This window comes from Microcaecilia unicolor, chromosome 7, assembly GCF_901765095.1.
Source record: "Microcaecilia unicolor chromosome 7, aMicUni1.1, whole genome shotgun sequence".
Lineage (NCBI taxonomy): Eukaryota > Metazoa > Chordata > Amphibia > Gymnophiona > Siphonopidae > Microcaecilia > Microcaecilia unicolor.
In genome coordinates this window covers 209,565,684-209,578,883 of record NC_044037.1, presented here as the reverse complement: position 1 = coordinate 209,578,883, position 13,200 = coordinate 209,565,684, and the positions used below count along the sequence as shown (strand labels likewise).

The following is a 13,200-nucleotide window of genomic DNA, read 5'->3' as shown; positions in this document are numbered from 1 at the left end:
GGCAATGGAGGTGTTCTTGTCCCAAAAGCCTATAATGTTTCTTAGAAGATTAGTCTCAGGTCTTGCATTGAAACAGAAGGTAACAGCTGTTGAACAGAAAGTGGAAGCTTTGGAAATTAAGCGCAAAACCTTGTGGTTTATTAATTTTCCAAAGATTCCTGTTGAGGCATCTCTAATTATGTTTAAGAGATATTTGGGAGAAATTTTAAAGGTCCCAGAAAACACTTATCAAAACACTTATCTTCCAGTTTCAAGGATTTATCTTGCACCATCATTTGCAAATAGAGACAGAACAACTGTTAGAAGGTGCAGTGAACTTTTATTGAATTTGACTCAAGTTATTGAAGATGAAAGGACTGAAATAAAGACTGCTACTCTTATTGTTTCCTTTGTATTGGATCCGAACCAGATTGGGTTCTAAGGCTTTTCTTCTGCCATCGTGACTCACAATTTGTTGGATGTAAAATAAGAGTATTTCCAGATGTTGAAAGAGCGACTCAGAAGCATTGCCAACTACGTTTTTTGGCTCTGAGACCACGGGATGTGCAGTTGGCAGCTGTCTTTTGGTTGAATTATCCATGCAAATGTGTAGTTGAATTAAATTCTGTTAAATGTATTTTCTTTGATCCTGAACATTTAAAAAACTTTGTGGACTCTAAGTCACCTGCTATTACCTTCTATTTACCTCAAGTTTTATCCACCTCTACTCTGTAAAGTTAAAATGGATGGTGTATTCCTTTCTATTTCCTTGTAAATGGTTTCTTTGTATTATTCCTTGCTCCCTGCTCATTTTGTGGACTTGAAGACAGACTTATAATAAGTTTTCCTTTGTACTTGTTTTCTTTTTCTCTAATAGTTATGGCTTTTCCTCTATATTTCTGTCTTTTTCTGTTACAAGGTGTAATGTCTTGGGAATTGTTAAATAAAATCTTATAAATAAAAAATTAAATTAAAAAAAAGAAAAAGGGGTCCTTGAGTTTTCCAGTAGTCCGCCGAATATGTCAGCTTGTCAAAAGTGAATAAGATCCCATTGGGTATCCTTTCTGGGAAAGTTATACTTATTGACTTTGGGGTCAATATCCAAAGCAATTTAACCAGCCAGAAATGGCTCCTGGTCCGTTAAATCATCTGTTTGGGGCCAACTGCAAATTTTTGGCACCACTTAACTAGTGAGCGCTGCTGAAAATAACCGGTTAGCACTGAACTGAAAACCAGCAATTTAGGGGACATTCTGGGGGCAGAGTCAGCACTTGGCCGCTTAAGTGCTGATAGTCAGCACTTAACTGGTCAGGTTAACTGCGTAAATAGGACCACATAAAAGTCAGTCCTATCTTTGGGCACTTTTTACTATGGCACTCTAGTGGATTTAGACTAAAAATTTGGATGTGCTAAATAATAAGACACCCATAGGAATATAATGGGCATCTTAGTATTTAAAGCGTGAAATCCACTAGTATGCCATAGTAATAGGTGTCCTTTATGTGGTAACCAGTTGCCAGTTAAGTGCTGAATATCTCACTTACTGGCTATGTGTTAGTCAGCTCCGCAAACCTGTAAATTCAAAGCTGATGCCCAGACATAGCCCAGCATTGACTTTCTTGGTTTAACGCCAACAGTGGTCAGCAAAATGCTGATTGCCACCAGCTGAATATCAGGCCCTTAGTATCTAGTTAGTAATTTCATGAAGACCATCAAGAATAGTACTTTTGTACCTGATTAAAAGATTTAGAGAGAGGATTAGTGCCTACTGTTCCATTTTGAAAGTGAGTGATTAATGGTCAGTCCTCTACTGGAGAGATTTGGGGAAGGAGAAACAATTAACAGTGACTGCACCAGGGGCATAGCTAGGTGGAGCCACAGAGGCATGGGCCCCCACAGATTAAGCTCTGGCCCCCTCCTGCCGCCGACCCCCCTTGCCACCGCCGCTGACCCTCCCCTGTCGTCTCCGCCGCCAGGTACCTTTGCTGCGGGGGTCCCCAACCCCCACCAGCAGAAGTTTTCTTCAGCACCGGTCGACTCCGGCGCCTTCGCTGATGATCTGTTTCTGACTCCTGACGTCCTGCTTGCACATCCTGCATGGGGCCACATACAGGACATGCACGCAGGACGTCGGGAGTCAGAAACAGATCATCAGTGAAGGCGCCGGAGTCGACCGGCGCTGAAGAAGACTTCAGCTGGCAGGGGTTGGGGACCCCCCCAGCAAAGGTACCTGGTGGCGGCGGCGATGGGAGAGGGTCAGCAGCGGTGACGGGCGAGGGTCGGCGGTGGGAGGGGGGTTCAAAGTGGCGGGGGGCACGGATGAGGGAGGTGAGCTAAACTGTGTCTCCCCCCCACCACCTTGGGCTCTGTACCCACCTCCCGCCGAGGTCTGGCTACTCCCCTGGACTGCACTGCTGCAAAGGTGCTATGAACTGAATTTGGAACCTATTCTCTACAACCTCTACTTTGAAAATAACAATCCTTGGAAATAATTTGGACCTAAATGGATACTACCATGTGCAGTTCAAGAGGAAGTGAAGTGGTCCTCACTGGAAGCCAAACACAATATTGAAGTTACATATATAAACCCATTTGGCCACAAACCAGGGCATACTATTTTTTTGTGTCGTGTTCCTTAAATAATTCAGTAATTACCAAGTAATAGAAATGAAATGTGAAACACAGCCAGTTGGTTTGTTCACTTTTAAAGACTGTCAACAGGAGTAGCCTAATGGTTAGTGCAGTGGACTTTGATCCTGGGGAACAAGTCCCACTTCAGCTCCTTGTGACTGTGGGCAAGTCACTTAACTCTCCATTGCCTCAGACACACATAAGTGCCAGTATATACACTGTTTTGAATGTAGTTGTAAAAACCACAGAGGCAGATGCACTAAAGCTTAATGAGCCTTTAATGACCCTCCAACGAGGAAAATTTGATCCGTTGCATGCATCAAAGGGCTTTTACCGAGGAAGCTAGCAGCTAACGAAAACGGAATGGAGATGAGCAATTAGTGTAAAAACCCCATTGAAACGAGATGCACTAACCTTTTCCGATTGCCTTTACGCAGGAAAAAGGCAGGAAATCTAACGAGAGGTCTGGACCTCTCGTTAGGACAGCTCTGTGCCAGGAAAAATCGTAAAAGTGAAACTTTGAGCCAATCCCAGCGCATTAGCAGAGCTCAGGGGGGGCAGCGGGGGCGGGGCACGGGGCGGAAGAATGACGGGAGGCGGAGTTAGCTTTGCAAAACACAAGAACAGGAAGGGAGGGGGACCGGGGCAGCTAGAATTTTGCTTTTTCGTGGTGGGTGAGAAAGTGGCGGAAAGTGGGGAGCAGCGGGGGGGGGGGGGGGGGGCAAGGCCGTTCATACAGGACGCTCCGGACGAGCGCCCTTGCCCCCTCCTGATCCTTTGTTTTTGGATCTTGCTGACCAGGTAGCCACGTGTATGTGTTGTGGCTTTTTTTTTTGTTTGTTTTTACGTTTGCAGCATGCGCAGAGCAGCCAGCAAAACGCTTGGCTGCTCTGCGCATGATTTAGGGGCCGATTACCGATGTGTATTGTGATTCTTTGATACATTGTACGTTTCAATACCGATCTGAGCATGTGTGACTTTTTTTTTTGGTGCATTCTTCGTTTTTTTTAAATCGTTAGGGACTTTAACGATTTTGATTTTTTTTACGTTTGGTTGCTGCATCTGCCTCACAGAAAGGTGATATATCAAGTCCCTGTTCACTGGACTACACTTCAGGGATGGGAACTCCAAGAAGGATTTGAATTAGGATGTCATTTTATAAACAGACATCTGTGGAAAAGGCACCTCAAATCTACAATATCACACACAAATCTAGAAACTTAATTCAATTAAATAACGAAAGAAATGATTAAATATTATGGGAATTTATTTTTGATTTAATTGAATTAAGTTGATATTCCTGTGTGTGATTTTTTTCTTTTTTTGGCAGGAACTTTGTTTGTTTTATATTTTATAAAGGCAATATAGGTGCCTACAAGGGTCATTTTAGAAGCATTTAGATTGTTTGGATGAGCATTGTTTTGACGATTGAATGTTGGTTTGATACTCCTCATTGAATGAAGTATCCCACCATAGAAGTACTGTAATTGTGTCTGTACCATTTGCTGATGATCATTGAAAGAACAAGGACTAAGATCCTGATCATTATATTTACAACCCTTGATGCAAGTGTTTGCTAAAACACAGACCATGTTGGGTCCTTCAATTAACTTTTGACGCTACCCAATCTTGGAGGCTCATCTTGCTTCTTGTATATATTGTGCTTAATTACATTCATGTCACATTAAACTCTTTATTGGTGAAAAAACATTTTGGTCTAAGACCTGTATTAGGAGTTCGGTTGGGTTGGGGACCGGTGCAGTCTGAGTTTATAATTTCTAATACAACCTTCATACCCTTTCCTGAGTCCCAATCCAGCTTATTTTCGAAGGAGATCGCTGGCCATCTTCCGACACAAATCAGGAGATGGCTGGCCATCTCCTGAACCCGGCCAAATCGGTATAATGGAAAGCCGATTTTGGCCGGCTTCAACTGCGTTCCATTGTGGGGCCAGCCAAACTTCAAGGGGGCATGTCGGCATAGTAGCAAAGGCAGGACGGGGCGGGACGGGGACATGGTTTGATGGAAAAAAGAAAGCCGGTCCTGATGAGCATTTGGCCGACTTTACTTGGTCCCTTTTTATTCACGACCAAGCCTCAAAAAGGTGCCCCAACTGACCAGATGACCACCAGAGGGAATCAGGGATGACCTCCCCTTACTCCCCCAGTAGTCACCAACCCCCTCCCACCAAAAATAATAAAAGAAAAATTTTTTTTTGCCAGCCTCTATGCCAACCTCAAATGTCATACCCAGCTCCCTGACAGCAGTATGCAGGTCCCTGGTAGTCAGTGTTCCCCTTCCTTAAGCTCTGTTCTACAAGGTTCTTCCATTTCCTTAGATCAACAAATTAAAAAGTCGGTATAATTATTGATCAGAAACTTTGCTTTGAACCACAAATAGAATCACTGATAGCTTTTTATTATGTGCCAATTTCGTAAAATCTGTACTTTTTTTTTAGACAGTGCCTCACAGATGACAGTCTTCTATGCTTTGTCTCCCACATAGACTATTATAATATACTATATATGCTTGAAACAGTACACAACACAGCCTTCAGAATCTATTTTCATTCTAAGAAATTTTACTCTATCACCCCCGTTTATTGAACACCATTGGCTTCTTGTGTTCTTTCAAATCTAATACAAATTTCTTAACTTTACTAACAAAGTTTTATATACCATTACTCCCCAGTATCTCTCCTCATAACCCCTCAAGACTTCTCTGTTCCTTGAATGGCCATCATCTTCATATACCTTCTATTGCTACTGCAAAACTTGAATCCACTAGAAATAATGCTTTTTACTGTTTGACTCCTTCCCTGTGGAATGTTTGACTCCTTCCCTGTGGAATGTTCTGCCAAAAAGACTCTGCAACTTGAAGACTCATTTACTAAGTTTAAGTCTGCCTTGAAAACTCATTTATTTTTGGAGGCATTTGGTGACCGAATTGTGTGTGCTGGGGAGTCGGGGAATGAGCTCCATCATCTGTTTTGTAGGTTTTGTTAGAGAACTTCTAGTATTTATTTATTTGTTGCATTTGTATTAGCTGTGTGACTGATTCTTTGAGTGTATGGCCTTTAGATCTGTATTTTCACCACCCTGTCAGAAAGGCATTCTTTTCAACCCTTATGAATTGACTTTTGTATTGTAAACTGCTCTGTTATGCCTACAGCGGGAAAAGCAGTATATGAAGACTAATAAACCATAACCATTCAAAAAACTGATAGAGGACGGTGGCATATTATGGGCACTTCAGGCAGGTGGACCCAGGCCCATCTCCCTTTACCTGTTACACTTGTGGTGGTAAATGTTAAGCCATCCAATTCCCCCCCCCCCCCAAAACCCACTGTACCCACATGTAGGTGCCTCCCTTCACCCCTAAGGGCTATGGTAATGGAGTACAATTGTGGGGAGTGGGTTTGGGGGGCTCAGCACCCAAGGTAAGGGAGGTATGCATCTGGGAGCAATTTTTGAAGTCCAATGCAGTGCCCCCTAGGGTGCCCGGCTGGTGTCCTGGCATGTCAGGGAGACCAGTGCACTACAAATGCTGGCCCCTCCCATGACCAAATGCCTTGCATTTGGCTGGGTTTGAGATGGCCGGCTTCGGTTTCCATTATGGGCATAAACCGATGCCGGCCATCTCAAACCCAGCCATCTCTGACATTTGGGCGGCCCCAACTGTATTATCAAAAAAAAAGATGGCCGGTTTTGAAAATACAGTTGGATCCGCCCATTTACGAGCCATGGCCGGCCCGTTCGAAAATGCCCCTCATTATCACCTATGAATTTACACTGAAACAGATCCCACGGCAGCCTGCAAAACACAATCTCTATGAATCAGCAGGCATTTCTGCATTATTAAAACTGGACCAGGACTCAGAGTGGTGATGATTTAGAGGCTGTGGCAGGATCTGTGTGGAGGGGCTTGGCTACCTATTTAGCCTTTATTTTATGCTAAGGTGGGGACCAAACCTTTTGTGCCAGTGGACTGGTTCTGTTGTAGGGTCTCATCAACTTGTATATAATACTACCTTTCATATATTGATCATAATGCTGAGAAACTAAACACTGCAAAGCAGCAGCAATAGTAAACTCCTTCAGTGATTTTTATCTCACACTATTTCAGTAGTAGGTCAAGGCCTTTGGGTACCATGACCAGTTCCCTGTCACTGGAGGACATACAGTCTAATGTTACAGTTGAGGTGCTGAAGAATTAAGTAATCTGCTCAAAACAGTGTTACTGGGATTTGAACCCTGGCTTACTGTTCTAACCACTGGGCTGCTCCTCCTCGTAGGCCCTGGCTATTCAAAGCAAAGAAAGAAAGACTGACATAACTTGTCTACATAACTCCAATTTGTTTTAAAATTCTAGAAAGTGAGAATTACCTTGCTGAAGTTTTCCTCTCCTCCTCTTTAAAGGAATATCTGTTAAAAAGAAAACAAACTGATTAATTCAAGCTGAACTGTAAGACACTATTGTATTATGGTTGTAATTGCTTTTTAATGGTGATTTGTGTTCACTGCTTCCAGCATGCTGAACACTTAATAAGTCTAAATGAATCAATCCAAAAAAATACCTTGTTTAATAAAAATGCATCTGGGTACTGTAGTACAAACATCAACAGACTAAATTATTCTACTACTACATATAATAATATCATTAAATTTGAAAGATATTTGATAATCATTAAATAATAAATTACTAATTACCAAATCTGTCTACTTTTCTACCCTAAAGGAAAACACATTAGTGAAATAAGTCCTATCTTTATCATCTATAGATTCTAAAAAAAATTTCCAAAGCCATTTACCTAAGTAAATATCAGGTAAATTTTCAATCTTGGCCTGTATGAATATTGTCTTTCTCTGCCTGGCCAAACGCTTATATTTTTACCCTTCTTAAAAAGAGGTGCTTCAGGGCACCAATTTTAATGACATATACATCCTAAAAGTATCCACGTACTTTGAACCTTTGTAGGTTATTTGAAAATGTCCCCCTACATTTATCCAAATACATCATCTAGAGACATTTCTAAGATCAAGGACTGAACTAAAGTCTTCTTCCAGAAATTAGGACACTCGGGGGCTACTATACTAAGCTGTGTTAAGCAGCTTACATGGGTTTTATTGTACTTTAGATGCTAGTGCGAACCTATGTCTACAGCATTATAAAACAGCAGCGTGCAGTACAAATTCTAAGCTAGTGGCTTAACATGGATAAGTACAGGAGCTGATCATGGAAGGGGTGGAGCAGAAGAATGGACATCAGGGACAGCACAGGGAGCAGTACTGCTGTCACGAAAACTGTTAGCGTGGCTGCAATTACTGGTGCTCTTTCTCTACATATGATTCCCCCCCCCCCTCACACACACACACACACACACACATTGCAGCTCTGATTCCCCTCTTGGCATTATCCACAAATCCAATCCCCCTCTGGACTTCATGCACACATCCAATCCCCTCAATATCACTCCTTCTGACCCCCCCCCCCCCCCACAACAGTCAAAACCCTCTTGTGATCCTCCCATCCCAACCCTAAGAAATAGATCCCCCTTCTCGAGCCTCATCTTCCTTCCAGTGGTACCCAGACATTAGTGGCGCTCTCTGCTGCCACCCTAGACAGCAACATGATTCAAAATGGCTGCCATTACTCTAGTGATCATCTCCCAATATGCAGTACTCTGTGGGGAGACTGGGGCTACATGTTTCAGGGGAGGCCTCTCTCTCTTGTTTAGAGCCTCTACCCTTGGGAAACAGTATCCATGGGTCAGGATCAGAAAGAGCTGGGGGGCTGTTGGCCCCTGGGATTATTCACACCACTCATTTCTTCTCTCAGAAACATATAGTCCAATCCAGGTTTTGTTCTGAAATATTTCGATAGGTTGCAAATCAATAGAACATGAAAGTATGTAATACTAAGTCACATTTTCCTTAGCACCTGTCTCAGTTCTTTCAACAACACTGGAAAACCTCAATTAACTCTATGCTGGAGATGCAACTTGGACTCAGAGATCAGAGACTCCTTTCTAGAATCCTGGTCTCTTGGATCCTGGGCAATTTCCTCTTGCTTGTCAACTGTTCCACTAGGACCTGAAAAACTGATCCTCTTTCTTCTTTCTGGGTCTCTTTAGCCTCTTATTCTTTTCTAAAATGACACTGCTTGTGTTTAGGATTAGCCAGCCAACAGGGGCAGAATGACAATTCGGGCAACCGGGCAGTGCCCGAGGTCCCAGAGGCTCTGCCCAGTTGCCAGGCACCGCACATTACATCCTTCCCTGGTCCTACCTTGAAGTGCCCTGGTGGTCTAGTGGCCACTGTGGGCACTGCTGTGTTTTAAAAATGGCTGCTGAGACTTCCTATAGAAGTTTCATGAGACTGCTGAGACCCGCGAGACTACCACAGTAAGTCTCGACAGCCATTTTTAAAAAACACGGCGGCACTGCTAACAGACGCAGTAGCAATAGCAGGTAGGAAGTCTCGCGAGTCCGCCACTGAGATTTAGCAGGCGGATGCAGATTGCAAGCTCTGACAATCCTCAGAGGCCCTCACTAGGTCACATTTACACAACCAAACTTGGGTTCTCAGTTTTGGCTGAAACCAGGTGATGAGTTTTGGCTGCAGTTTTGGTTTCAGTCACAAGCTGTCAGACAGTTTTTATTGGCCTCTACTACTTACTTTCTGTCACTATATAAGTTTCCACCAGCCCTGTTAGTAGACTTTTCTAGGTATCTATCTTCAGCTACATAAAGAATAATTTCCTAAGATTTCTTCTAAGTCCCCCCCCCCCCCTTCTGTCTTAAATAATTGCCCTTGAATTTTATTTTGTATGGAAAATGTCAACATCTCATTCTTTAATGAAGAATGCTAAATATTTCAGTGCCTCTATTATATACCCTTTTTGCACATCTTTCTTCCAGTAAGTACATTTTGATTGGGGTTTGTGTTGCTACCCTATATTATTTTAGTAGCTCTGCTCTAAAATTCTTCCATTGTCTCCAACTTTACCATAATATGGTCTCTAGAGCTGAACACAATAGTCAAGGTGTGGTCTCAGTATCACTAACGACTATACAAAGACAACACTGCTTACTATTTACTGAGGGTATCACAAAGCTGATCCTAGGATAGAGCTCTGAGGACCCTACTATTAATGAACTGATTTCTGTTGTTCAGTAAGCATTCTGTCCTACTCCCATACTAACTAGTGTGCTTAGCATCCCTCTGTGTAAAATGGATTTGGTTCAGAGGGCAGCTACCAAAATGATCAAATGTCTGTCACAAAGCATATGATAGAGGCGTTTAAATATCTCAAAGGTATAAATACACAGGAGAAAGGCCTATTTCAATGAATAGGAAGTCTCTTTATGAGGGGTCATAGGAGAGATTATTCTTGAGTCTACCACCTTTCAATCTATGAAATATTTCTTTACAGAAAGGATGGTGGATGCATGGAACGGCTTCCTAGATGAGGTGAATTAAAGAAAGCATGGAATAAGTACAGAGGATCTCTGGGGAAGAAGAAAGGATTGTAGAGCTGAATAGTTGGTGTGGATGGGCAGACTCCTTAAGAATATAAGAACAAAGGAATTGCTATACTGGACCAGACCACAGTGCATTCTGTTTCAAACAGCAGCCAATCTAGATCAAAAGCACCCAGTAGGACCCCAACGGCCACACAATGTTTATATACCACCATTTTCTCTTTTTACAAGTTTAGCAATTACTTTTTTGCTTTTTTCTCTCTCCTACATACTTCCAAATAAAGTTTCCTCTCTTCTATTCACTGGGTTATTTCCTTCTCTGTTTGTATTCTTGCTCATCTAGTAATCACCAGTCTTAGCCCTTCATGTTCTTCCTGATATCTTTGCCTGCTTTCTTTTTATGTTTTTGTTTTAATTCACAGAAAGTTGATATCTTTCCTTAAGGAGTTTGCCTTTGAAAATGCAGTAGACACACACAATGTGGGTACATTTCTACCCAGATACTTTGCATCTGCTGCACTTTTATTCCCCTAAACTAATTCTGCCTTTTTTTTCTGCTTGTGCTTTACCTCTATACGAAGGGACAGATTTTCAGAATGCTATTCTATGTACACAAAGTTTAGTGATATAAAAGCCTTTGATTACTCCCCCCCACCCCCGCCAATAATCACATTTTGTTCTTATCTTTCTCTTCTGCAATTGGTAGACAACCTCACTACCTCATTACCAAAAATACACCCTGGTAGACATGATACAAAACAGACATACTTGGTATAGCAGACACTGTTCCTAATCAGCTCATTAAGTTCTTATCTTTCACTCTAGGCTAACAGAAGAAGCCATGTTTGTGTCTACTGGTATATAGAATTACGTTATCTGATTTTCTCAATCCCTGTGACTAACAGGTTTGCACTGTATTTGACCTGACAGCCAGCAGCACAGATTTTCCAGTAATCATTATCTGATCCACTAATGTGTACCCAAACTCTTCCTCCACCCACACACAGGCAGCAACTTTTTTCTTTCTATGAGGCAGATGCAGCAACCAAACGTAAAAAAATCAAAATCGTTAAAGTCCCTAACGATTTTTAAAAAACGAAGAATGCACCAAAAAAAAAAAGTCACACATGCTCAGATCGGTGTTCAAACGTACAATGTATCAAAGAATCACAATACACATCGGTAATCGGCCCCTAAATCATGCGCAGAGCAGCCAAGCGTTTTGCTGGCTGCTCTGCGCATGCTGCAAACGTAAAAACAAACAAAAAAAAAAGCCACAACACATACACGTGGCTACCTGGTCAGCAAGATCCAAAAACAAAGGATCAGGAGGGGGCAAGGGCGCTCGTCCGGAGCGTCCTGTATGAACGGCCTTGCCCCCCCCCCCCCCCCCCCGCTGCTCCCCACTTTCCGCCACTTTCTCACCCACCACGAAAAAGCAAAATTCTAGCTGCCCCGGTCCCCCTCCCTTCCTGTTCTTGTGTTCTGCAGAGCTAACTCCGCCTCCCGTCATTCTTTTGCCCCGTGCCCCGCCCCCGCTGCCCCCCCTGAGGTCGACTACGCCGCTCCCCCCCTCCACCGAGACCCCCCTCCCTATTAACGACCCGAGCAGCGCCTCTCACCTCTTTCAGAAGTGCTGCACGGGCAGGAAGATCTATTGTGTTGGTTGTAGAGTCTCCATGACGTCTCTTCTTCCCTGGCCCAGGCCCCGCCTCCTTCTGACGTAGGTTACTTACGTCAGAAGGAGGCGGGGCCTAGGCCAGGGAAGAAGAGACGTCATGGAGACTCTACAACCAACACAATAGATCTTCCTGCCCGTGCAGCGCTTCAGAAAGAGGTGAGAGGCGCTGCTCGGGTCGTTAATAGGGAGGGGGTCTCGGTGGAGGGGGGGAGCGGCGTAGTCGACCTCAGGGGGGGCAGCGGGGGCGGGGCACGGGGCAAAAGAATGACGGGAGGCGGAGTTAGCTCTGCAGAACACAGGAACAGGAAGGGAGGGGGACCGGGGCAGCTAGCATTTTGCTTTTTCGGGGGGGGGGAGCGGCGAAAAGTGGGGAGCAGCGGGGGGGGGGCAAGGCCGTCCATACAGGACGCTCCTGATGAGCGCCCTTGCCCCCTCCCGATCCTTTTTTATTTTTTTTATTTGATGTGTTTTCTGACGTCCTTTGGACCAATCACAGCGCTTTTAGCTCTGCTAATGCGCTGGGATTGGCTCAAAGTTTGTTTATTTTTTCACTTAATGATTTTTCCTGGCACAGAGCTGTCCTAACGAGAGGTCCAGACCTCTCGTTAGATTTCCTGCCTTTTTGCTGCGTAAAGGCAATCGGAAAAGGTTAGTGCATGTCGTTTCAATGGGGTTTTCACACTAATTGCTCATCTCCATTCCGTTTTCGTTAGCTGCTAGCTTCCTCGGTAAAAGCCCTTTGATGCATGCAACGGATCAAATTTTCCTCGTTGGAGGGTCATTAAAGGCTCATTTAGCTTTAGTGCATCTGCCTCTATGTCTAATGCCTTATCTTTTGGAGCTGATCTGAAAGTGAACTGGAGGAGTGTTATGTCACAGATTAAGGTGGGACTAGATAGCTAAGTCAATAGACTAGAAGGGATATTATTTTTTCTACCATAAACCAAGGGTGTAGCCAGCTGTTTATTTTTTTTTGGGGGGGGGGCAGGGACAATGCATTTCCTCCCTCCCTCCCTTCTCGTTAAAAATAATGCCTTTACTGGCAGATATACCGAAGCCCCACCAGCCAACAAGATTCACTGCCAGAACCACCACCTCCTCTTCATGTTGTTGCAATGCTGAGACTCCTCGCACATGCTCAGTTCGTGCAAGAACTGAGCATAACTTCTTCTGCAGCAACACAAAGAGAAGGGAAGGTGACTCAGGCAGCAAATCTCTTTGGCTGGTAGGGCCTTAGCATCTCCATCAGCCACTGAATGGGTGCTGAAGTTTTGATGGAGGCCTGAACGCTAAGTGTGTGTGTGGGGGGGGGGGGGGGCAGGCCCCCAAGGTCTCTCTCTCCCTGTGGCTACACCATAGCTATAAACTGTGTGGTAAAATACAAGCAAAGAAGCCGATGTACTAATCCATTAAAATTTTGAAGGTT

At 43.8% G+C, this 13,200-nt stretch overlaps 1 protein-coding gene across 2 annotated transcripts in view; it reads right to left on the bottom strand.

Moving 5' to 3' along the window:
* The window catches only part of TFPI (tissue factor pathway inhibitor), a 106,813-nt gene that overhangs the window by 52,659 nt on the left and 40,954 nt on the right, over positions 1 to 13,200 (bottom strand). For both annotated transcript variants that reach the window (XM_030210107.1, XM_030210106.1), the window contains one exon: positions 6,996 to 7,034. In XM_030210107.1, the coding sequence (XP_030065967.1) occupies positions 6,996 to 7,034 (39 nt within the window). The remainder of the gene's footprint in view (positions 1 to 6,995; positions 7,035 to 13,200) is intronic.